General features: G+C 37.1%; 1 protein-coding gene across 4 annotated transcripts in view; it reads left to right on the plus strand.

Moving 5' to 3' along the window:
• Positions 1-27,110, plus strand: part of ubr3 (ubiquitin protein ligase E3 component n-recognin 3) — a 102,650-nt gene that overhangs the window by 35,707 nt on the left and 39,833 nt on the right. For 2 of the 4 annotated variants that reach the window (XM_052148450.1, XM_052148452.1), the window contains exons 21-28: positions 1,210-1,314; positions 6,579-6,773; positions 6,871-6,903; positions 12,082-12,524; positions 14,055-14,143; positions 23,458-23,607; positions 25,557-25,690; positions 26,149-26,259. In XM_052148450.1, the coding sequence (XP_052004410.1) occupies positions 1,210-1,314; positions 6,579-6,773; positions 6,871-6,903; positions 12,082-12,524; positions 14,055-14,143; positions 23,458-23,607; positions 25,557-25,690; positions 26,149-26,259 (1,260 nt within the window). The remainder of the gene's footprint in view (positions 1-1,209; positions 1,315-6,578; positions 6,774-6,870; positions 6,904-12,081; positions 12,525-14,054; positions 14,144-23,457; positions 23,608-25,556; positions 25,691-26,148; positions 26,260-27,110) is intronic. The other 2 variants (XM_052148451.1, XM_052148453.1) reach the window with 1 other exon arrangement.

Raw genomic sequence — 27,110 nt, forward strand, 5'->3', positions numbered from 1 at the left:
GAGACCAGGGAGAAATTGGAACGCCCAACCACGAGGCTCTAGCGCCCAACTGTCAATGGATGTAGAAAGGAAGTGCCACCTTAACAGTTAAATAGACAGTCACCTTTTAGATACAGACATCGCCTGTCAACCAACTCGTTAACACGCATGCACATTAGCTATTCAAACTGGGAAAATGTAGTTTTTTTGTGTAAAATGAGGTCAAGAAGGGCAATTTATGATACCAGCGTGGTCAGATTTTACCGCTAAAACGAAATGTATGGTTTGATCGTAATCTTGTCCAACCGTTTTTGAGGTTTCGGTGTTCCCCCTTTGAAGTAGTTAGGAGCTGCACTTTGACTGGAAAAAGCCTTGCGAGAGTATTCCAAAGATGGCCGACAGTGGACTGAGTGGCTAGAAAGTCTTTGCAGAGACCACTATAATATTTATTATATTAGGGCTATATTTAATATTAAGAGTACAAATAGCTTTACATTTTATCTTTTGAAAATATAAACATGCTTAATGCTCTCAAAATGAGTAAGCAGCAGAAGAACAGGTGTTTGTGTTCAATACAACTTCGTTTATTGAGCTTTGGCATCAATATGATCTAATTCTGTATTACATATTGTTTTATACATTAAAAGTGAAAAGTAATGCTTAATATAAAACAAATACTGATTTAAAGGCAAAATTCTACTTTCAGTCATGGTAGATCGGTTTTATTAACGACAAACAATACGATTAATCACAATTAATGTTTAGTCTACTGACAGCCTTGAGTTACTTCCATTCATCCGTTTAAACCCTCAAATCATCATTTGCACAGAACACTCAATAAAGACCTTTGAGTTCATTTCATGTGCAATTTACAATAGTTTAATATGCTTACGGAAATGGGAAAATTAAGTGAGCTCGGAGCACTATTTGTTCACACATAGTTAGCAAACCGAACCAAAGGCTGCAAGCGAACCGTACTCAGACCACCTCCCCAGATGGTCTCGGTGAGGTTTTGCTTTAAAGGATCTGAGATCGTTTGGAGTGTTCACATATGGGCTAAAAATCCTGTGGACTGCGCTCAGACCCCTGAAACCAAACAAGTGTGGAGGTCTCAAGTGTGAATGTAATTGAAAACTAATGTTTTCACTTAAGCAATCATTTATAAAATAAGCAGTAATGTCTTGGATAATTCTGACCATAATTCTGCTTTGTGTGTTTGTTTGTGTGTAGATCTGGATGGATCATCAGAACATGTCAGAACATGTGTTGTGTATGGTGCTGTACCTCATAGAACTCGGAATGGATAACCAGGTCCAGGAGGACAAATTAGAGGAGGTGAGCATGTTTTTTAAAGGTGCACAGTGTATCAGAAGCTGCTAACTGGGAAAATTATATTATTAGCGTGACGAATTTCCTGTGAATGATCAATTATTGTATCAACCACATTGATCTGTGAGTGATCGTATCGAACACAGTGATTTGTGAATTATCATTATCTGGACGGCCACAATGAACTGTGAATTATCAGTTATCAATGTCTGCCCACAATGAGCTGTGAATTATCAGTTAATGGTTTTCGCCACATTGAGCTTTTAAATAGAAGTTTTCTATATTGGCCAGAAAAAATTGGGATTGATCAATTATTGGTATTGTCCACACTGGAGTGAGTGATCTGTTCTCGATATCCAGTGAGCTGTGAATTATTGGTTTTTGGTATCAGCCAAAATGAGTTGTAAATTATTGGTATTAGGGATGCACCGATACCACTTTCTCATCCGATATCGGAAATCTCAGTATTGGCCGGTCCGATACCAGTGTTGTTTTTTTATGCATAATCAGTTTTTAATGTCTTTACATTATTGTGTGGAAATAATTGGGTGTACTCTTTAATATGTAAAACACAAATCTTAAACTACACATTATTTCAATATTAATGTAAAGCTATTTATTTATTTTTTCAACTTGTATCTGGACTCAGATCTCTTTTTTTTTTTTGTTCAGTTTAGTTGTAAGATATCGGCTCACTTTTCATTCAAACAGTTATTTTTTGGAACCCGTTCAACTTAAATATTATTAGAATTTGTAAACGAATGATGATAATAATAATAATATATTATAATAGTAATATATAGTAATGTATCTCAGTCATGTACCTTTAACTTTTAAACCCTCACTCATGCTTTTATTTTGACATTCTAAACTCCCCAGGAAGTCCTGTATGTGTCTGTTTGTAGGCAACTTCATAGTAGTTTAATTTGCTTCTTGTTCAAATTCTGGTAAAAAAAGCACCTCCAGTGTCATTCTAAATGCATATTATAAGTGAACCGAACTATTGAGCAACTACATCTGAGATGTTTGTGAGTACCGTTCAAATATTGCACACTGCGTGAAGGCTAAAAATAGCTGTGAGTGTGTGTAAATCAGAGCAGCGTCATTCACTGACGCACTGGAGCTTTGTGTGCATTTTATATATTTATATATTTAAACACAGCCTTTTGTGATTCACAGAGCTATTGCACGTCTTCAAGTTGCTTTGAATAAAATGCACGAGTCATATGAACTGCTTTAATTTTGTCATTTTTTGAGCTTGACTAACTAACATGACTAACGACATAGCTCGTGTGGAGGCTTCCCTCTATTCTCCGCGGTATCTATGCACAACTCGCCATGCGCCGCAATGAGAGCGAGAACCACATTATAGTGACCACGAGGAGGTTAACCCAACGTGACTCTACCTAGCAACTGGGCCAATTTGGTTGCTTAGGAGACCTGGCTGGAGTCACTCAGCACGCCCTGGATTCGAACTCGCGACTCCAGGTGTTGTAGTCCGCATCTTTACGCGCTGAGCTACCCAGACCCTCTCACTGTCACTATTAACGGAATTTCCTTGTTGGTAAAACCATTGTTGTTGCCTTGTTTTTTGCTGAGAATAAATACTGTAGGTTGGTTAATTGATAGTCAAAGAAACATAAAAATATTCAATTTTAAAAATCTTTATTTTTGTGTTAGTCTTAAAGTAGGCCTACACAAAATATAATATGTTCCCTGTTTCCTTGTTTTTTATGTTGGTAATATTACTTCCTGTATTGCTTGTTCCCATTGGAGCTTCAAAGCCCCCTCATCGCTCCTGTCCATGACTTATAAGAACCAATGGCTTCCAGACTTCGTTCAACATTCGTTGTCGAAACCTTATTTTATTTGCATAAAATGAATAATCATAAAGTATAACTTCCCTGATGTTAAATGCCGCAGTGCTATCTAAAACCAGGCGATGACAGAGAAGGATCTAGTAAAAGTGAGTTATATAGTTCATAAATCACATGAACTGCATATAAAGTGAATATAATGCTTCTCTACTAAATCCAGCAATCAAGGTTTTTTACAGTACCTTTTAGAATCTCAAGACGTTGACTTCTACATTATAACCAGTCTATGAAATAAAATATCTTTTATGTAGACATTAAGAAAAGTAGATAAAAGTTTTTTCATTGTATGAAATAAACCAGAGTTGTACCTGAGATGAACCTGGATTAGTTTTTAAAGTCATCCAATTTAAGTGTATTGTATGGACATACTGTTCTTTGATTTATTCAGAGTACAAAATTACATAGGATTGTAAATGTAACTCATTTTATAAAGTGAAACTGAAATGTGCTGACAGGCAATTTCACTGTTAAGGGGAAATGGTGCATTTAACATTTAATTGTGTTTGTTTTTCGGAATACCATGAGAACTATATCCATTATATACAGTATGTGTAATTGTGTAATCCATTACAAGCTCCAAAACTGCTCCATCGAGAAATCATTAGTATCTATGAGTTGTTTACGGTCTTTGGTGTTAATTTGTTGTAACACAAATCACTAATTATTAAGAAACTGCATGAAAACGGTTATAAAAAGATTAAACTTTTATTAGTGGTATTTTGTCAAACATATATCTTTAATAGGGGTTCTCTCAAAATAGCGCTTGGCTGAGTGACTGATGAGAGATTGAGAGCACCTGGAGTGGCGTTCATGATCGCTCCGTCTCTATCACTCCACACAGACCGTCTTGACTGTCGTGACTCACGTTGCATCACGTATACTCAGATTTGTACAGTATTCACATCTTTGTTTGTTGTTTCATTTGTATTTACGAATCAAATGCACGTACTATTTAACAGTTAACAAAAAAAATCCACACTATCATCACACTATCTTTGAATGAGCTCAAATTCAATCATACAAATTTATGAAACAACGTTTAAATAACCTTCTTTCAAATAACAAAGAATCTTTTTGTGAAAAATAACTTTTTCAAGACACTTTTTAGCCTGCTATACAGCAGAATTTTTCACTAAATCACAGACCAGACAGTAAAATACTCCCACACCACCGACATTTTCTTGCACTTATTTGAAAACAAACCACTCGTGCCCTCTTACATCATGCCAGAGTCGTGTCTAGCCAGTGGCTGTGGGTGGTATTATAGTACCACCTGTTGGATCTTCTCTGAAACTGCAGCCGGGTAGGCAACTGTTATCCAAGTCGACCGCAAATAACCAAGACATATAAACAGATAAATATCGGTCACTGCCATCGGTGAATGACATCATATTTGCCGATAGGCCTATGTCAGTAAACAAGGCGAATATCGTCCGATACCGATGTTTGGCCGATACATCGGTGCATCCCTTCTTTATATTGTACTATTTATTATGAGATTCACTTTGCGTTTCATTTCATCTTAAGAATCGAGAAAACTTGTCTGCAAATGGACTATTGGAATCGATTCATCAATTGTGAAAATTGATTCAAAATTTTCTGAAATGAACAGCCCAACCTGCGGAATTGTGTCTTGGAAATAGTCAAATAGACTAATAAATAAATATATATTTTTTAATTTTTTTGTCGTCTGTAATAAGGCTGTCAACAGGAATGAAATATAAAAAAAAATTCTTTAGATGCGGTTTCAATTTAATAGGAAGTTCAACCTTTAAATAATTCTCGAGACACCGGTGTTTTGTTTTTTGGATGCATTGTACTGCATCTGTTTTAGCCCAGACAGTGCTTGGCACACATCCAAAATTCACTTGCACATTTTAGCATTCGAATTTGCATGTCTATCTTAAATTCGATGAATATTTGCATTTCAAATTTGAATTTCACTGCCTTTGTGTATACCTTATGTTCAGGCTGTTGTTCCATTATTTTGGTGAGCTTCCACTCAACTTCTGATTTATACGACTCTTCTGAGAGCATTTCTTGACCAAAATAAGTAACAAATAGAGAAGACTTTAGATAGTTTGTACAGCTTTACAGTTGTAATCTTTAAGAACCTCTTGTGTGGCAGTACTTTTCCAGTCCTAAGACAAACGACTCAACCTCCAGACTACAGCTAATAATTACTCTTAACCTCAGCTGGTTCACAGCCGGGGCAATCTGGAGCCAGGCACGCTTTTCCACTAATTTGAGATCTGCTTGAGAACTAAGTCGCAATGTAACAAGTTGTGTGACTACTTGGCCTGCCCACAAAGAAGTATAGCGTGTGAGAATAATATAATAATTCTCCTTACTCAACAAAAATGCACAAAATAAGACGAGAAGAGTGTAAGGAAAGCTAACAAAGCTCTCCGATGTAATAACATACCAAGCTTCGCTATGGAAGACACCGCCGATTCTGTGTTCGTCTCGAGTTAGCTGGTTGCTTAGCCATAGTTTTGCTACAGTAACCATAGTTTAACCATGATTTTTGTAGTAAAACCATAATTATAATACAGGAATATCAAAACCATGGTGATTAAAATCAAAAACCTGGTTAGTTTTACTATAGGAACACCATTGTTCATTTATGCTACATGTAGCATGGTGATTGACTGAATTAAATGCCCCATTTAATTAGCTGGCTGCTAGGTGTCCAAGACATCGCTGCCCCGTCCTCTGTTGCTTCAGACTAGGTCCTTCTTTGTGGTCCCTGTGCTGCAAATATTTTTTTTTATTTGATTATGATTTGGTCAAACGTCCAATTGAAGGCGATGTGCATCATTTCGTTTCTCCTCTTATACTTTTTTTCCGTTTGTGATCTCAAGTTTATCTTGGATCTCCGTAGAAAACCAAATTGCAAATGCAGTTCTCGTTCATCCATATTTCCTAAACGCTTTTGATTTCTGATCTTTGTGGATTTTAATTGTTGCCATAGAGTGAACTTCTCGCTGCAGATGGTATCCGGCCAAAATGTTGTTGTATGGGAAATGTCTTCCGGGTGGCAAAACATTGTCCCACCCTCCGCCCCTGAAGTAATTGGTTCCTTGCGTTGAGACCAGCAAGCTTTTTGTGGAATCATCGGTGGAAACCTGCAGGTTCGAGAATTCGCACCGGCCCAGGAACCCGAACCATGCTGGTGGAAAAGGGCGATCTGTTAGGTCTCGATGACTTCTATCAGAGATAGAGCAGAACCCACTCTGACCCCAGATGTTTTGTGCCAGCTAAAAGCAGGAACTTTAGTATAAACACTTTAAGGTTATTTTGTCTCTCATCAATGTGTTGTGTCTTTACTGAATTATAGCTCTTTCTCTCTCTCTCTCTCTCTCTCTCTCTCTCACACACACACACACACAGGAGCCCTGTATTGAGGAGCACTGTCATGACAGCTGGTTCCCCGGCACCAGTCTGCTGTCTAACCTCCATCATGTTATCAACTTTGTGCGGGTGCGAGTTCCAGAGACGGCCCCGGAGGTGGAGAGAAAGAGGGAGAGGGAGAGAGACAGAGAAACTCCAGCCAGCACCAGTGCAGATAGCAGCAGCTTCGGACAGGTGAGTCACTGTCAGGTGAAAAGGGTTTGTAGACTGTGTACTGTAAGGATGGATCTTTGTACCATGACCTGTTGATGACATCACTCTGATTCCACAGAGTTCCAGGAGGCTAACTGGGAATTGGAGAGAGGTAGAGGGATTGAGAATGTTCAGAGTGATGTGGAATGATTTTGAATAACTAAGTATGGAATGGTTTGAAACAGAAGTCTGCACTCCGTTTGTGTGTGTTTTTTGTCCTCAAATATATTTCTTTGAAGAAAAAAATCCAGAACGGTTGCTCATTTCTTTGTGTTTTTAGAATTTAATTAATTTATGGCAACCTTATGCATTTTATTATTTAAAAAAATAAACATTAGTGCACTTGAAATGGGGAAGTTTTTTTTTAAATTAGCCAGTTAGTTTCTGATAGGCTAATTGGAGACAACTGAAATTGAATTTAAAAGCAATGCTACCGAATACTAACAAAGTGTATGTAAACGTCTGACCCACTAGAATGTGATGAAAGAAATATAAGCTGAAATAAATAATTCTCTCTACTATTATTCTGACATTTCACATTCTGAAAATAAAATAGTGATCCTAACTGTCCCAAGACCGGGAATGTTTTATATGATTAAATGTCAGGACTTGTGAAGTTTAAGGAGTTTAAATGTATTTGGCTAAGGTGTATGTTAACTTCTGACTTCAACTGTATATTAGTAATTCAGTCATAGTTTATGTTCTGTTATTACATCTGTTACAAATAAAATTAAAAATTTTAGATTTTAATTTGATAATTGATTGCGCTCGTGTTCTCTCTTATGTCCTAACTCTTAAAATGGAGCTGGGAAATCTGTGAAAAAAGTTTCATGTTTCAATGAAACATAACAAACCAAATCACTACAATGAATGAATGGCTGCACTTGATACTGACACTCAGTGTTCAGAATATTAAACTAATTTAATTTCTCAATAGTTGGACAAAATCGGTTCCATTTCTAAAATCTCTTGTGGGTGTAGTTTGGGCACCCCTGGTACAGTAGTATATACCATAGTTTGTTACCTATTGTATAGCCAGATGGGAACGGGCTCTCCCAGCTGGGCCTGGTTTCTCCCAAGGATATTTTTCTTTTTTGACTTTTCCAGTATTATTACAATGATTTTCCTGCACATATCATGGTTAAGCTGTAGTTACTGTAGTAAATCCATGGAAAATGTCCATAAGGGATGGATACATCTATTGCAGGGGAACCCAAAATAATTGCGAGGGAACATAAAACTGTTTTTGTGGGGGGGGAATAAAAAAATCCTCCCTGTCCTCTAAGGGGCTTTGTAGAAATACAAATAAAAGAATTTCCACTGGTTGACACATTCCACTGTTGCATGGTGTACAGCATCTTGCTGCCCAACCCTAATGTATGAATGTTTTTGTCTGTTATTTGTCCAGTTCTCTCTTCCTGTTTGGTTTGTTGTGTTTATCATGTCTTGTTATGTGTGTAAAGTACATGTGCTTACAACATGTCCGATCACATTACGACATTTCAGTCTAGTCCAGAGATAAAAGCATGTGTTTGAGTGTGTGTGGTGTAGTGATATATGTTGATATGAGTGTTGAGTTCAGCAGCCAGAATGCTTCAGTGCTCTTCATGAAATATTTATTTGCTTCAATGAGTTCAGCATGCAAATTATTTACTAAGTAGACAGCTGACACATTCAATAATGGTTAGTTCTTCATACGGCTGAAGGAATCGTCCTTTTATTACATTGGTACCAGAACTTTTGAGGAGTTCGGATTCATTGTAACGTTGCCTACAACGGTGGCTTTTGTCTCTATTCATCCCTGGAGGCTTGTGGAGTATTGTCATTACCTTAGACATGTGCCGGTATCAAATTTTCAGATTTTGATAATTGCTGAGGCTTTTACCACATTATAGGGAATCACAATAAAGAAATCCATTACAAAAAAGTAAAAAGGTAAATTAACTTTATTGTTGTTCTTAATGTTTTATTGTTTTATCACACAGAATGTAGGCTTAATTAGAAGAAAATATCCTTGAACATTTATGAAACTTTTTGAACTGTAGGGATGTGCACGGTAGCCGTTTGTAATATTCGGTTAACCGCAAGGGTTCGCAAATGGCACAAAGGTTTATTGTGTCAAACACTACTCAAAATAGTTGGGAATAAAGTCCTCAGTGAGCTATGAGCTTAAAGCACAATATATAGATCTTCAAATGATAAAATCACTCACATTGAAGTCAAGCAAAAATAATCAAACTGCCCTTGCCTGGTGTTCTTAACTCGCGGAAAACACTTTTTAAGTGCTTAACCTGGTGTGTGCTCCACCCGAACAGGTTTTTATTTTCGTGAAGCAGCAAACACGTTTTGTTAGTAGAGGTCGACTGATTGTGGGCTTTGCAGATACAGATAACTAAAATGGTGGAAAAGGTCGATAACCGATTAATCACAATTGTTTTAATATAAAAAAATCGTATTTCCTTACTATGATAGGTAAAGACCTAGAAGCTACAAGAGTCCAAAATGAATAAAATCACAGATGCAGTTTATTCTCAGGGTTTTTCCTGCAAAGAGAATTACTAGGCGGTCGCCTCCATGAAATTTTGTGCCGCCTCCAGCTGTCTACAAAACTCTGGTGGGTGTTTTTTTTCTCTTCATGGAAAACACTAACAAGTGTTGCACTCAGTGGATTGTCATTTGTAACTGCAAATCTCTGCAATTAATAATACAAAAATCTGTTGGCGAATAGTCGCTTGATATGTTTAACGTAACTTGAGATTATATAAAACTATAATGATGACACGCGAGACGAGAGGAGTGATGCAGCTCGAGTGTCTGATAGAAACACAGATCACAGCTTGGCGATATATCTTTATTTTTTCCTTAAAGTTCATATAAAATGGGAGCATGACATGTAAATAAACACAAACTCCAAAACTGTCATTTTCTGTGCGGTCATTTTCTGTGCCTCATTTTGAGGCAGGAAAAACCCTGATTCTGCAACCAAAATCCCAATTATAACCAGAAAAATAAAAAAAGATTTGGTGTATAATGCACTTTTAAATATAAACAAGTCCCAAAATCACCTGGGACTCTTAATTTGAAATGATAGAGACTTCATTAGAGGCTCCATTACAGTGCTTTATATATTTACTAAATTAATCTTTTTATAGCCTGTGTAAACACCAGATTAAGGGTTTTGCACGTATATTCTGGATACATGAATATTGTCAGTCAGTGATTGTTTTTATTTTACCTCTATAGGTCACTGTTATATTGTAGAATTAAGCTGTTCTAGCGGTGGTCTCCCTTAGCGCCGGCCACAGAGGAATATGGAGGAATAATGATTTAAAAAAGCTATCGCAACCATCACCAATTATTTTTGCTGATAACTGATAGTCCCAAAAACCAATTATCGGCACCGATTAATCTCTAACACCGATCTATCGGTCTAATTGTTATGTGTGAAGTTACACTGCTGCTGTTTATTGGCCTCTTTGGGATGCTTTAAATTTTAAATGGTTTGGCATTTAACTTGTGGATTTATTGTCTGCACGCCAGAGCAAAAAAGGGAAAACATTGGCGTACTGTTTAACATTCGCTGAAACTTGTTAACTTGCCCTATACTTCAGAAATTATCTGAACCATTCCCAAAATTGAAGGTTTGTCAGGTCCCATCGGGCTTGGATCGAGTTGAAGACCTCTATTACACTTGTAGAATATTTGAAAAGTGATTTTGGTATTTGAATACAGACAAGATGAACGGTTAACCAAATAATTTCTAACATGTACATCCCTAATGACATTTAAGTACACAAATAAAAATCAAAGGAACATAAAAATGAAATAAATGTATATTTTAAGATAAAAATGAAATCAAGTGGTCACTGTCTTAAAATATTTCCACACTTTCGACTTTACCATTTTTTTGAAGATGGATAAAGGGACTGAAGCCACGCTTCTCGTCCACATTGTTTTTGCTTACGTTCTCATTTTCTCAGTCTCTATAAAACAATGAATCATTTATCATTTTTATTAAACTTTACCATCCGTATATAATTCTTACCGGCCAGCATTATTTAAATTAATTGTATTTATTTTTTTGTTTTGGTGGCTTAATGCAAGGAATATTCCACAAATGTGTAGGGATGTGGAGCTCTGGAGAAAAAAGTTTAGCCTTTGAAAAATGTTGATTCCTAAATTTAGATTCGATGTGGTCAGCTGTTAGACTCGCAACATATTTTCTTTAATTGTCACTTACTGCACATCAGCGAGGGGCATAAGTGAAGCATATACCTTTCTTACAACTCGACTTGAACCATCTTTATTGCTTTATAAGGGATGCAACTTGCAAGTCTTTGATTTGAATATCTCACGAACACAATAGCGAGGGTCTTATAGCTCATTCTTACAATTTTACTTTTGTAATCTGTATGAAAGTGGTCATGACATGAGGAATAACATCCTTAATCTTTTAACATAATAGTTCATTGTTCTGTAAAAACATACTTTGTTTCAGAACTCAAAACTTCCTCACAGCAAAAAGTGCATTTGTCGAAACAGAGCGTCCAAAACGACTTGTTCTCTACCTCCTCCACATTGTGATGGTAGACATTTAAATCTGACCGCCTCCACCAAAACACATCAGTGCCTACTTTAACTTATCATTTCCATAGCCCCGCCCAGTAGCGGTGAGCAGTGAGATGACAGAGAGAGCAGGTCAATCAAGAGCTGAGAGCCAATCAGAACATTGGCTGTTTACTGTCAAGTCTTAAACGAGAGGTAGCACCAAAACTGAGCGTTTCTGATAGTGGGTCAGAATAAAGGTTGTTAATTATCAAACATGACTTTTTAAATGGTATTTACTAGCCAAAGCAAATAATTAATCACAACTGAAATCTGGCAGATTTGTATTCACTCTACGTCTTTTTCCATTTTGAACTGTTTCTCTTACCATTTTTTTTTTTTTTTAATCTTCTTATAAAATAATATATAAATCAAATGTTAGGTCCAAGTCTTCTGTCCAATTCTCATTCAAGTCACCAATTTTTTTTTTATATTTTGCTACTGACACACCAGACCGTCAGTGAATGGACTATGGATGGTCTATGGATATGCTGTTAAAGGCTGAGACTAATCCATCCATGATCTTTTGAATACATTTTCCAAAAATTCACCACTGGTGGGGCTGTGACCAACCAAATCTAATGAACCTTACAATGAGCCATTGGGTGTTCTTGGCCACATAATTGCTGCTTTAGGCCTGTTTGCCATTCTACCTGCTTATTCTGTTTCTCTGATGTCTCCTCAGAATCTGCGTGAAGCTCAGGTGTTCAGTCTGGTGGCAGAGCGCAGGAGGAAATTCCAGGAGATCATAAACCGCAGTAACCATGAGGCCAGCCAAGCAGTGCGGCCCAAATCCTCATCCTCTCGCTGTCTGCCACCGGGCTCACCGCCACAGCTGGTCACTGAAATCCTTGAGATCCGTGAGAGCATGCTGTCTCTCCTGGTGAAGCTCCACCAGAAATTGTCTGCCAAGCAGAACTCTCTGTCCCTGAGCTGGCTGGCCGAGGTGGATCCGGGCCGGCACGAGCATGGAGACGGCATTACCGCCATCGAAAGAATCCTGGCCAAAGCCGCGTCCCGCAGCCGACACAGCAAGAGATGTCTGCAGGAGATCTGTGGGAAGGTGTGTCCACCCATACCACCCAAGATGACCAGTCCTGGAGACAAGAGCATGAACAAGGAGGAGAGGTGTGTATGCACCTCCTGCAATAAAATATTTTTAAGAGCAGTTATAAAACTACATGACATGTATGACTGACAGAATATCTGACTGACATTTAAAGAAACCAACTAGTGATTTTTTTTTATTTTTTTCCCTTTTATTTTGTTCATAATTATGGGGCCAGTGTTTAATAACTTTCCAGTATGTATTTCTCAAACTAGATAAAAACTTAACGTGAACGCACCCCTTAACTCCGCACCGCTGCACTCCGCACCGCTGCACTCCGCACCGCTTGACTCCGCACCGCTGCACTCCGCACTACACCGCTATGAAAAGCTTTCATCCCGTTCATGAGCTGTTTTACAGTCGCTGTCTTTTAGTCTCTTTTGCTCTGTAATTGTGGTGGAATGATCAATAAACCATGCATTAGCATTTCCGATTATTGGACAGATACCTCTTGGAAATCCACAGTACTCTCATGCACATTGTGGCTGGTGGTTACCATGGCAACGGCGTTAACGGTCTGCTGGTGTTGGCATTGTCAGCTGAAACTCTCGAAGCATGTCTTTAGTCCCTGTATTAGTCCATGTCCCCTTATTAAGTGTCTGTTTTCCTCCTGTCTAAATAACAAAGGAGAAAGACAATTACACAACTGCTCTTACCTGATCAGGGTTGCCAGGTCTTTAAATGGGTACATGAATTTGTGCGGTGCAGTGTGTATGCACCTCATTTTTTGGGTTTCCAGACAGTTACAAGTATGGCTTCTACGGTTATGAAATTTGACTGGCAAGTAATTGTCAAACAAATTATTGCGATTATGACAATTAATCGTCTGTTTTAGGGCTTTCATTGGCATCGTCTCCTCTGTCACTGTGTGTCAATAACACGGTGTATATGAACCCACAATGACCAAAAACATTTGTCATGACACTTTTGTTAAATTACAGTGGAACAACACCACTTTGCGTTCACTATCAAAATCCTCACGAGCCACCGTAGACCGTGCGTGCATCAGAGTGCTTCAGAAGTTCATCGTCATGCGCTCTCCATGATGGAGCTCATTTAGAGTGCTATGCGTATATTGTATGATCACAATGATTATTTAATAATAACGACAGGCCTTTTGCCAACGTTTCCTGTCTGTTCTCCCCAAGCAAAACAAAACAATTATAATAATTTTTACATTATAAATTTGAGGGTTTACTTACATTTTAAAATGTATACATTTTAGTTATAATCGTTGCTGCACCCTTTCTTGGATTTGAACCTTTTTTCTTTTTATATGAATTATTGATATCAACTGATATTGGATGTTGGCTATCATATAACATTTGATAGAAGATAACATACAATTTGAATAATTAGCTTGTAATCCGTATCAACCAGAATTGCATCATCAGTGCATCCCTAATTAATTTGCATTTCCATTAGACTTCTCACATGCCCCTGTCAACATCTCATTCTATACCATCTTCAGAGCCTTTGAAAATGGATGTATTTCATAATCCACTGATCATTACTCAGATTTGCCTCTCATCATTGGTTGTTTGCTGCAGGCGTCAGCGGGCGAGAGAGAGACAGCAGAAGCTACTGGCGGAGTTTGCCTCCAGGCAGAAGAGCTTCATGGAGACGGCCATGGATGTTGGTGAGCATGAGAATGAACTGACCTTTATCACAAACATCTGAGCAGTCTCTCTAGGAGTCCAATAAGATATTTAGATGATCAGATTGATGTTTATATGACTGATTTTCTGCATATTTCTGATGTAAAAATACAGCAGGGATTTGCTTGCACTATATTTCCTCAGTATGTTTTTAACCCTGTGTCTACATGTCTGCGTCTCTTGTTCTGCATGTTTCATAAGTGCTGTGGTTTCATGCTTGCAGGCTGTGTGTGTTTCTTAGCTAGCAATTATTTAACTAAATTTGATAGTTTCATAAATCTATTCTCATTTATATCACAACAGTGGCATTTGTAGTTAATGTTTCAGCAATTTTTTCATAAATACTGTAATTTATTATTATTATTATTTTTTGAAAGACTAGTTACACTGACCTATCCATGGTAATAAGGAGCCATCCATGGTCTTACCTGTGATTACAGGTATATGTCATTGCACTGTAAACATAAGGGCAAGTACATTAAGGCTTTAAAGTCTGGACCTGGACAAAGTTTTCCTCCTGTGTTGTACATGTTCTGTTTGAATGATGTTATTAGGAAATGAAATGGACAATAAATGTAAAAGTCTTATATAAATAGTAGGCACATAAAATAGGCTCGACTTTTTTTTAAAAGGATGTTGTTGTCATCAACAACACAATAATGTCACTTAATACATGCCCTTAGACTTTAACCATTAACACAATTATCCAAGACAAAACAAAATGTGACCCAGGATACATTAAACACAGGCTATGTTTTGTACTACGGTGGGTCGCCACTTGTGTAAAACCTGCCCCCCGAAGCAAAACCAGTTGAGAACCACTGCTTTAAGGGAAAAAACTACTGTAAAAAGTCCTTAAAAGCTAGCAATTTCTGAAAATAAATAAATAATAACTCTTTGGGTCAAAGGGAAGGATAGATTACCTGAAATATGATTAAAAATCAGAGTTGGCAGGGCGGGGCCAGAAATGTACATTTAAAATAAGGCTGACTATTTAAAATGTTAATTTAATGTGATTTAATTGTATGGGGGGGACAATGACACAGATGACACGCTGTTTTACTACAGTAACCATAGTTTAAACATTTTATTTGTAGTAAAATCATTGTAACCACAAAATGAACATGGTTACTGTCATGGTTACAATGCTATAGTTAAATCAAGGTTACTATATGGAAACTACAGATTTACTGTTGTAAAAAATTGGTTAATTGTATAAAAACTATGATTTATGCCAATAAAACAATGGTGACAGCAGTTGTGGTTACTTCAGTCATGGCTACTACAATATTACTGTATTAAAACCATGGTTCATTTTCATTAGGGTCCTTAACAAAATAAAATAAATAATTTCTCTAATTAATAAAACGTTTTAATACCTACATTATTACACTACATGCATCGACATAAAGTGCATGTCCATCTCAGTGTATATTCAATGTTGAAATCTGTAAATCACTATAGGAGAAATAAACTTGTTATTAAAATTAATATGTGAATGGATGTCGTAACACGACTGGAGTATTTTAATCATATGCGAAAATCCCACATCTTCATCAACCGAGTAAGGGCAACTTAACTTTGGCAGTGAATCGCACACTATATATCCTCGAGTGATGTCAGTATAAATTGCTAATTAAATATCGATGTATTACTCATATACGGCACTCACGTCGATTAATGCCTGCAAACAGTTTCTGTTTTGTTAATGTTATTTTGACTATAACTGTTGTAATTGACTGCAAAAAGAAAAAGTTTCCAGACAGGAGACTTTTTAATGCATGCAGAACAGTGAGTTAACATATAAACAGTGTAGAAAGTTGACCCATGTGAAACACAGGGAGGGTGTCCATTTATAGAGCCATACAGGTGCATTAGCGGAGGTTACAACTGCGCATGTCTATTTGCCGCTTTATTGTCTTTGGCAAACTGTTTAATCAAGATGCATTATTAAACTAGAGATGAACCGCAGAGCAAACTTTCCAAACTGTGGTGTGGAACCGCATGGTTCGTTTTTGTACAGAGAACCATTACACCCCTTTTATTTATATATTTTTTTTATTTTTATTTTTTTTACACATTGTATTTTAACCGGGTTCGGGAAAGGAAGCAGGAACCAAATAAACAATCAACACGACTTTAATGAGACACCAACGTAAAACTGAAACATAGCAACATAAACGCACACAGAGCCACGTCCTATTGGTGATGTCCTACTCCTTGTCACTATATATAATGTATATACAGTATATATATATATATATATATATATTTAATCCTGTCTTTGAAAGCCTGTGATTCAGGCTCTGTTTGCTCTGTTCTGCAAATAGTGTCCATTCCACTAGATGGCAGCAAGTACTAAGAAAAAAATTACACTGTAATAAGTATTACTAACTTGCAATCATATAATATGTTTAAATTATTTCCTTTAGGCTTTAAAACCTTAGAAATGATTGCACAGGGGTAGAATGACATGTAAAGTAGTATTTAAAACACAATTATATAAATGGTTTATATAAATATTATTTAAATATTATTTATCTAGGTTTTTGGTCAACTCTAGTCTCAATTACACTGTTGTTTTTGATACCAAGCCAACCTGAATATTATATTATTATTATTAAAAAGGCACTTGAAAAACAGCTAATATTCATGCCCTCTTTAGGATCTGCTCTGAGTGCAGTCCGTGGTGTAAGTCGGTGAGACGGGAAGAGTTTATTTGTAATGCTCACATAATACAATTACAACGGAAATTAAGAGAAAATTGGTTTTTATTTATATTGCCGTAAAATTCCCTTATTTTGACTGTGAAATTAGATTTTGAAGTGCACAATAATCATGGTTATCTCAAATAATCGCAGTTCAAAAAATCGGGATAATTTGTAATAAAGTTTGGTTTGTTTAAATTGTTGGGCAGTTTTATGCTCTTAACAGTTCACGTGAATTACATTTGACATCCTGTTACTGCATTCTCACATGCACACTATCACTGAGGGGTTGAGATTAGAGGATGTGGTAAACTTGCAGAAGTCCTTGAAGGCTGGAGCTGTGGGCTGTAATCTCATTCTCTGAATGAAGGTGACTCCATTCGCCTTCCTCTTGCCCTGCTCGCTCCCTCAGGTCTTGTTAGTGTGTGCGTGCGTGCACGAGCGTGTGTGATTCTCAGGGGCTGCATTGTCCTGGTCTGTGTGCTGGCGTTGATTAGAGTGCTACTGGTGCTCTGGACACAGAGACAGAACACACGGACACTGTGTTTTACACATGAGCAATGATGAAACATTAACACAGCCCTACTGTAAACCGTAAGAATATATTTACACATGACCGCCCGGTGCAGGCGATATTTTTACAAGATCTCCTAGGGACCGTTGCATAAAACTGTTTAGACTAGTCTTACAAGTTAGTTGTCTAAAATGTTTTTTCAATTGTATAAAAACTTTGTTCTAATTTAAGACTGAAATATAAGACAGCTCACGCTAGGCTAACTTTTGTTTACATTACATGTTGCCCACACACAATTCCTTATTTTATTATTATTAAGTGGGTTAAAATCACTAAATTTGTTCATTACAATTGATTTTGAAGCATTTTTTTAAGCTGTTCAGTGTCTTACTTTTCCCACAATGCAATGTCAATTAGACTGTCTTTCTAAAGACAACTGTGAGCTTGTTTTATGCAACAGGCTTTCTGTGCATCTATAGATAGTCAGACTAATTGTTAGACAAAGTTTTGAGTTGATGCCTATGTTTATGCAGTTTGTGCTGAATTTGTAGCTGTAACATGTAAAGGGACTGTATTGAATGGTGATCAGCCAATAAGGGTTTTGACTTGAATAACATAAATATTGGTGTGCCACTGGTATTTAGTGCCTGAATGTGTTGCATTTGTGATGTCTGTGGAAGTGAAATGGGAATAGTTTGATTTTAAAATAAATCCTGAAAGTGCAATCGTTTATCTAAGTTGTGGATTTCAGTTACTGTTTCTCAACTGGTAGAACATGGCACTAACAGCAGCAAGGTCATGGGTTCAATTCCCAGGGAGTGCACATACTGATATAATGTCTACCTTGAATACACTTAAAAGCCGATTTAGAATAGATGATCATTTTATGCTTAAAAAGATGACATTTGAATAAGAAACTTACCTGATCTGTTTGGAGAAACAGGTTTTGTCTTTGTTTCTCATCAGAAGTTTCTAGTGAATGCTCAAGTGACGTTAATATTTGGTTTGAAAGATCGCCTTCAGACAGTCATGTCTGATGTCCTTGCTGACATTGAATGTGTCTGTTTTATAGATGTGTTTGTGTCAGTATAAAACACTTTCTTGAGCTCTGCTCTACAGGCTCCATCTGTTTTCCAAATTGCTAGCAAAGGTCACTGTGGCACGTGTATTTTTGCACTGAAATTCTAATGAGAGAAATTGGCTGAACATTCAAAGCATCTGTGCTCAAACTTATGCCTGTCAGTGCAGCATTGGAGGTCTAACTGCAGGAAAAAATGTTTGTTGATATGCCAATCAAAAAATCAGACCGTCCCTCCAGTAGAGAGATTATGATGTTTGACGGGACATTTAATTTATCACATTGACAAAAATAAATAAAAATGTCTAATTCAGAAATATCGAGTTTTGCTTTGATATTGTTTATGATTTGTTTGGTTTGCGATTATATAGAAATTGTATCCCTAAAAAATCATATATATGTGTGAATACACACTACTGGTCAAAAGTTTTGAAACACTTGACTGAAATGTTTCTCGTTATCGTAAAAATCTTTTGATCTGAATATGTATCCTTAAATGTTAGAAATTAGTTTTGTAGACAAAAATATAATTGTGCCACCATATTCATTAATTTCATTATAAAATTAAAATTTAATGAAACAAAAAAGATTTTGAAATTGATGACTTGGCCAAATAATAAAGAAAAACATCCAATAAGTGCTCGACATAGATGGGAACACCTTAAGTACTGTTCGAGAAGTTGCTTGAGAAAATGTCAAGAGTTCATGTCTGCAAATTCTAGGCAAAGGGTGAATACTATGAAGATGCTAAAATATAACACAGTTTTGATTTATTTTGGATTTTGTTTGGTCACAACATAATTCCCATAGTTCCATTTATGTTATTCCATAGTTTTGATGACTTTACTATTATTCTAAAATGTGAAGAAAAAAATTATAATGAAGAATAAGTTTTTCAAAACATTTGACCGGTAGAGTGTGTGTGTGTGTGTGTGTGTGTGTGTGTGTGTGTGTGTGTGTGTGTGTGTGTGTGTGTGTGTGTGAGGAATAATTATTTAGCTTATACCATGGTTACCACTCCAAGACATCATTTGGGGTTTTATATGAAGTCATTTTTCAGATTTTCGTCCCTGAAACACTCTTGTGAGTGGAACTGCTTTCTTCCACCACGGATTCAGCATCTTGCTTTAATACAGTCCGGGCCTTTGTTGCTAGTTCAAAAATGTCACTTTAGAACTAGCAATGGAGGATAGCTGGACTTACTGGAGTAATAAGGTAGCGCGTGTGCGCGGGAGTTTGTTTTTGACGGATTGAAAGAAAGAAAGAGAGAGATCGCTTTTCCCTTATTTGGTTAAAAAGAGCCCTCACGCTCCCTCGTCTCATCCACACTTATACACTCTCTCTCTCACACACACATACTCGCGCACATACACACACATACTCGAGTCACGAGTCCATCCTACAGATGTATTGATTAAGTGAATCTAGCTTTGATACAGCTCAAGCCTTCGTTGCTAGTTCTAAAGTGATGTTTCGAATTAGCAACGGAGGATGCGCTGCTTTTCGACATTGTTGTTGTTGTTCGTGACTTGAGTGTGTGTGTGTGTGTGTGTGTGTGTGTGCGAGAGTGTGGGTGAGACGTGGGAGTGCGAGGGCACTTTTTATCCGAAATTGAAATAAATGTAGGATATTTTAGACGTTGACATTCTTAATGGATTTACTTTAGCCAACATCTTTGTTTTAACTGGATATTTTTCACATTAATCTACCCCATAATGACGAAGCAAAAATGTAGCAAATTTATTAAAAAGAAAAAAAACCATCACATTGACATTAGTATTGAGACCCTTTGCTGTGACACTTGACATTTAGCTCAAGGTCATCCCATTTCTCAGGATCATCATTAAGATATTTCTACACTGATTGGAGTCCACCTGTGGCAAATTCAATTGATTGGAACTGATGTAATGATAGCTAAATTGTTGTTCGCAAAATTTCTTGAAATAAACTTGTTTTACACATTATTTTCTCACAATTCACTAGAATTTTTTGAAAACAGAAAATGTGCACTATCCATTAAAAAAGCTGTCTGTAGATTTTGAACCAGACATTAGGTGGAATGACCTGTTTTGTTAGTCTGTTGATCAGGCACAGTTATTTATGCAAAATATCTGCAGATTATTGATCCTGGCCAATATATTGGTGTAGAATTATTCTGGATATAAAAAAAGGAAAGTAATGTAGTATCTTTCTGTTGTACTGCTCAAAATAATATGAATCCTATAATGACATCAAATTGTCAAGTGTTATAAAATTCGAAGACATTTATGTTGAGACCAGCAGTAAATTGATTGCCACGGTAACAGATTTCATAATCCTAAATTTAATAATGCGTAGGATAATCAGTTATTATCATAAATGTGTAGAACCTGCGTTTATTGCTATAGAAATGCCTCTTGTTCATTAATCTGAATGTGGTGCTGTTATTTGCTTTTTGATGATATTCTGTTTGTCGGGTTCATTAATATTGTGTGATATGTGATGATAAAGTGCTTAAACGATCTGCCGACCGGAAGATCTTCCTTGAGTTGAATTTGAATGGTGAACCTACGGCAAGCTTGTGTGTTTATATGCTAAATGAGGATTTTTTTGTATTTATTTTTTTATTATTTTTACAAAAATGAGACGTAGTTGATCTAGTACCACATATTGTTGAGTTTGGTTAAAGGACGGGTGTGTGTGTGTGTAGGGCAACAATTCTTGACAGAGCGCCTTAGGCATACACTGTCACATTAACTTTAACACAAATGTCTCATTTCCCCATAGTCTCCCTCTCTCTTTGCACCATAAGCAATAAATCAATCAAAACACACTGACATTTACAGACCCTTTATTTGCACTGAAATTGAACTTACTGCTTTATCATGTATTGCCTTCTCTCCCTTCTAAAGAAGTGTGTGTGCAATCGAATTTCACTTGTCGGAAGTCTTTCGTTCAAATATTTGCAATTACTGACAGATCTCCCTTATAGCCCCTTATGTTGTAACATATTGTGATGTAATCAATGTTATTAGGCACATGAGCTTTGTTTGAATATACAGTAGATACTGCCCTTCAGAGACAACAGAATTTCCTGTTCCCTCTGCACATAGCATATGTGTTTGGTAGGGTTCACAATATATTAGCACTGTTGTTACTGCTGTAAGTGCATGACAGCTCAAACCTCCATTAACTGTTTGTTCATTTAACCAGGAGAGGACAAACAAGTAATTTAGACCCATGTTCTATAACTAATTCAGTTTTGCTAATCGGCTGCACTTATAATTCATGTTCAGTAATGGACTTTTTACACTGTTCTTCCTCTCAGGCACTCATGAATGGTTTCTCTCTGGGGTTTTTTTTTGTGGTAAAGGAAAATACCAGACCTTTTATAAAAACAATAAAGATCTGTGGCAGTTCCATGGTATAGTGATGATATCAGATCACTGACTGATTGACGTAATCATGTACCATGGTGTTTACATTGTACTGTAAAGTCACTTGTTACTTGGCAACATGGTACTCTTTGTAGTAAATTTACATGTCCAAAAATCATGGTAGCACCATGGTACGTTTTTGTACAGATTTGGTAGTGGAGTTTCATAAACTTCAAGGCAGTCAATTAGGACAGTCAATATTGCTTCAGGAAGTGGTGAAATCTACAAGACATCTGCATTTTATATCGAAGTTGTCTCCTACATCCACAAGAGGGAGCAAAAAATCTATTTAAACCAGTCAGCGCAGTGTTGTAGCCAGGGATGGATTACCGACTGGGCCCTTGAATGCCTGGGAGGGAGTGGGCCCTGGGCTTTAATGTTGGGTGATCCAGTTTAGCGATTTACGCCCCACTCGAAAACCCATCAACACCACTCCCCCCCCCAACCCTTATCTGGCTGTAATTTTTTGGCATAAAATAAATAAAAAATCTCAACATTTAGCCAGTTCATATTCTCAAATAATAAGTAAAAAGTAAAACATGAAAAGAAATGCTTTAATAGACTGTTCAATGTTAGTTTAGTGTTGCACGGTAACCTATACAGATTCCATAGTACCACAGACTCAAGCTTCATAAAACAGGCGCTACCACACTGTACTTTTTAAATTACAGTTGTATGTACATATATAATGTTTATGCGGTGAGACGCTTAAAAAAAAATATAAAGAAAAGACCCAACTGACAAAGTCCTTCAACTCTGGGGTGCGTGCACTCAAACGCCTCCATCTAGACAGACGTTTTGTGACTAATGCCATCAGTTTGAATGATTTCAACTAAGTCAATAAGAATAAAATTTATTCTTGTTAAGTACTACACTGCCTGAGAACCTAAAGAGAAAGATCCACCAATCAGTCACCGCAAACAAAGTGCGCCATAAGAGCTCTGCCGTGACCATCCACTCCCATTTAGCACTGTGAATGATTCAATCGAGCCAGTCTCCTACACTCTCTAACTGCTTAAATATTTGTTGTATATATCTGAATAATTTGCACTAAACTTAAACATACTGTAAACACATTTAATTTTATGAAATCCCTATGAGAAAAAATTGAAGTGTAAATATATTTCGGAAACAAAGACAGCTAAAAATAAAAGTGGGTGGGCACTGTTGCACTGTATAAAGTCTGACGTTAGCATGTTGCTGGTTTTGTGATTCACTTAAGAGCATTACGATGCACTTTACACACATAATAGGTAGCATAGTTTGGATTTAATAATTTTTTTATGTACTTTATTATTAAATGAAATGTAAGTATTAATATTTTTTTTATTGGTGAAACAAGATGTCTTGCAGCAACATTTTGCTGCCTACATCTTGGAACAGCCCTGATATCAGCAGTGAATCAGCGATGCCTTAAAACGCTGGTAGACAGCTCAATAGGTCTTTAAACATAGCTTTTTTTGTTTGTTCTCCAGAGGTGATTGTTTTATAATCTAAAGCAGTGTTGCAGTTGGTGATTAGAAGGCAGAATGTGTGTGCTCTAATGCTTATTCATTTTATTGATGTTTGTGTTTAATAGAGTCACCTGAAGCAGATGCAGTGATGGATGTGGGCTCGGCTGAACCTCTGGACTCTGAGATTCTGTATGACTGTGTGATTTGTGGCCAGAGTGGTCCATCCACTGAAGACAGACCCACAGGACTGGTGGTACTACTGCAAGCTTCATCAGGTATCACACACATCAATGTCCCATCTCGCTGGTCCCACATTTACATTAGTGATATACCATATATCAGTGACTGTATTGGTCTTTTTTTAATGTTGCCGTTTGTTTAAGACAATGTTGGAAGTATAAAGCTCTGCTTGTGATGGAGGTCCCCTCCGATTCAGATTTGTGTTCTATGTAACATAACATGCCTGCATTCTAATTATGATTTGAGTAGACACCATAATTCAAGGAGTAGTCCACCCCAAAAATATTTTTTTTTGACATTTACTCACCCTGGTGTCATTTTGAACCTCTTTACTGTCAAAATTCCAATAATAACCACTATAAAAATAAAAGATTTGGTACAAGATTTTGGGACTTTTATTTATAAACAAGCCTGAAATACATCTGGGACTCTTATTGGGAATGTCTGCACTTCTAGTTGTGAATTGATGATTGATTCACCGTATGATTCACTGAGAAAGTGACTCTAAACTGCTAACCTTCATTCAAACCCAATTTGGGTGATTCATTACAAAGATCTAGTTTAAAAGAGTCACTTATTCATGAATCAGACATCATTGATGAATTGTAGGGTTGTTTTTTGGTTTGGTTTTGTTTTTCGGTAAATTTCCTCAAGTTGTCACTTCTCTATTTACTACGCTTTTGTTACTACTTTCTTTTAAATACACATCATTGCAACCTATTAAACGGACTGTACGTCTGTCACTCACAGCCTTTTTTCTTTTCATTAGTATTAAATATGGTATGTCCCCTAAATAAGTTCTGTGACATCACATTAGGGCAACAATTTTTATGCGCATTTTGAAATTGCACATAAGAAATCCTGAATGGATTTGTTTTGACCATTTGTTCAAGTGTTATGATTGTCCAATAGCTTGATGTGACCGGCCTTACAAAAGGTCTGACCCTTGCACACAGTTCATCGAACATAGCTATTGACATTCGGAAAAAATTTAGCCCACAGTTGGTCATTAAAAGGGGGTCCGTCAAAACAGTTTTGAGAGCGGGTGCTCCCAGGTATACTGAGACTGGCGACGTATGGGCATTGCAGTAATTTCAGCCCCATTATATCAGCCATTACACTTATTCTGCAGCGTCTCCTGGCAGCATTTAATAAAATGAAGGTACAATTGCTCCAGTCCTGCAAATAAAACTCTCCCAAAGCAAGCATTCAGCTGCTCCATCATGACAAGTCGATGTGCATGACATAGTGGATGGAAATGTGGAACGATTCTTTTTTTTCTTAAGTCTCATTTTTAAAATGCACTTAAAAATTGTGAAACATTTCAATGGTAACCCAGCTAGTTGTTTTCAAAATTGACTAGTCAGTTGGTTGTCCTGTATAATTATGCTGGTTTGGAGTCCACCACACCAATAAGATGCATTTCTGTAGGGGTGTTCGCATAGGATGCATTCTTGTGTTGTAATACAGCTAGACAGTGCAAAGGGATGGAACAGAAATCAGGTGTCTTAAGATGTTCTTTTATTTTATTGTTTTACTTTTATTTATTCAATTTGATGCCCTCATCGCCTCTAAATGCATCCCCTATACAGCATTGGCACTTAAAAAATAGAGAATAATAAACTTAATGAATTCATCAACCTTTCTAATCTACTAGCCCATCATTGTCGATCGTCCTGACCCATCCTTACTTTGTAGCAGATGTGTGAAATGAACACACAGGTGCTCCGAGCTGGGACAGACTGACAGGCTGCTGATTTGGCCCTTTTTTAATGCTTATTTCTGACTGTTCTGTCATCATTCTGTTTCGTGGTATTCAAGGGATCAAACATCTGCTGCTCTCTGAAATGACAGTTTTGACATTGACATGATATGTCATTATAGTATGCAAATTTCAAGTGCCATAAATGTAATAATGGGAGTTAATTAGCATACGATTGCCATTCATAAAGAGAGCGCGCGCGCGTGTGTGTGTGTGTTTCAGTGTTGGGGCACCGTTGCCGTAGCGACACGCCGAAGCGATTGCCCACTACGGATGAAGAACATATCTACCCTGAGGACACGTGTGGAGCGACCCATGATGTTAGACTGACCCTTATGCAACGCTACTTTAAAGATGTACGTGGCTGATCCTGCTCATAAACACACTATTTGTTTTGCATTTGAATGCTGAAATGCAGATATCTTTATTTGTCTTCAGTTCATAAAGATACAATATCACCCAACCCAGTATAAGATTTGTTTATCAAATAAAAGTAAACCTTGAGATGTATTAATATTACTGTGAACTTCATAGATCCACCAGTATGCAAATGAGTCATGCCATAAGCTAAATAAGAAGATTGGTTTTGATTGTAAATACAAACAGCAGCAGAAGTGTGCTCTACCAGACATCCGGGACACTCAAAGAGCAATCAAGCCTGTATGTTATCGAAATCCTTCTTGACCAGTCACAACGTAGCTCACAGTTCACATTCGGTAGAGGAAGGTTCTGCTGTGAAATGGTGCCAATGTGGGATAATGGCTGAGCGAGAGCCACTTTAATGTGTTTTTATTTATTTCATATTTTTCCCCAGAGTTCCTGTCTGCAGTCAGTGTCTATTGGCTGGGATGGGGGTGTATATGTGCAGACTTGTGGTCACACTCTGCATATAGACTGTCACAAGTCTTACATGGAGTCCTTACGGGTAAGATACTTCACACTGCATCTTGAGGTTGAGCTTTATATACATTACCGGTCAAACGTTTTGAAAGACTTATTCTTTATTCATTTTTTTCTTCACATTTTACACTCTTTTTAGATTCACTAAAGATAATGCGGTGCACTTTCACTGGCCGCCTCACGTTTCAGCAGCTCATTATTAACTTAACCTCACAGATGATCCTGCAATCATTCATGCTTTCTCATGTAGAATGGATTCTGATCTATCTAGAGTGTTTCAGTCCTAGAGTTTGACTTTCCTGTCAAAGTGCATATTCAGTATTCAGCATTCACACACACTGTCAGCTGCATTTCAAACATCAATTCATCATTTATTAAAAAGTCCCACAGCATTTGAGCCCCTGTGAACCACAAACCCCAGGCCGAGAGAACTGCCGGCATCTGTTAGACATTAGAAAAACATCCGTTTGATGCTAATGCATTAGTCTGCCAAAAATAAAGCTTAAGCAATAATATTCTGTTTTATTTTATTTCTTAGTTCCAAATGTTTTGCACCATGTATGAATTAAAATGTCTAAATCAATGAATTTATTCCAGAACATTTCTTTGACTATTTAGCCTGTTTAGTAAAGAGAGAGAGAGAGTAGTTATGGAGGTGTAGAAATAGTCAGGGGTAGGTTTGATCTGTTGTAACTGGTTCATCCATCATTGAGGTCAGGCCTTTCAGAGGGCCGTAGTGTTTATGCTAATGTGGCCATCTGACATCACCATCTGCTTAATAAACTTGAACATCATCAGATATAAACTGAGAAAAGGCACTGTACTTTTAACTGTAGAGGTAACATTACTAGGCTGTAACATGTCAAGGACCGCAAC

This window comes from Xyrauchen texanus, chromosome 18 (assembly GCF_025860055.1).
Source record: "Xyrauchen texanus isolate HMW12.3.18 chromosome 18, RBS_HiC_50CHRs, whole genome shotgun sequence".
NCBI lineage: Eukaryota > Metazoa > Chordata > Actinopteri > Cypriniformes > Catostomidae > Xyrauchen > Xyrauchen texanus.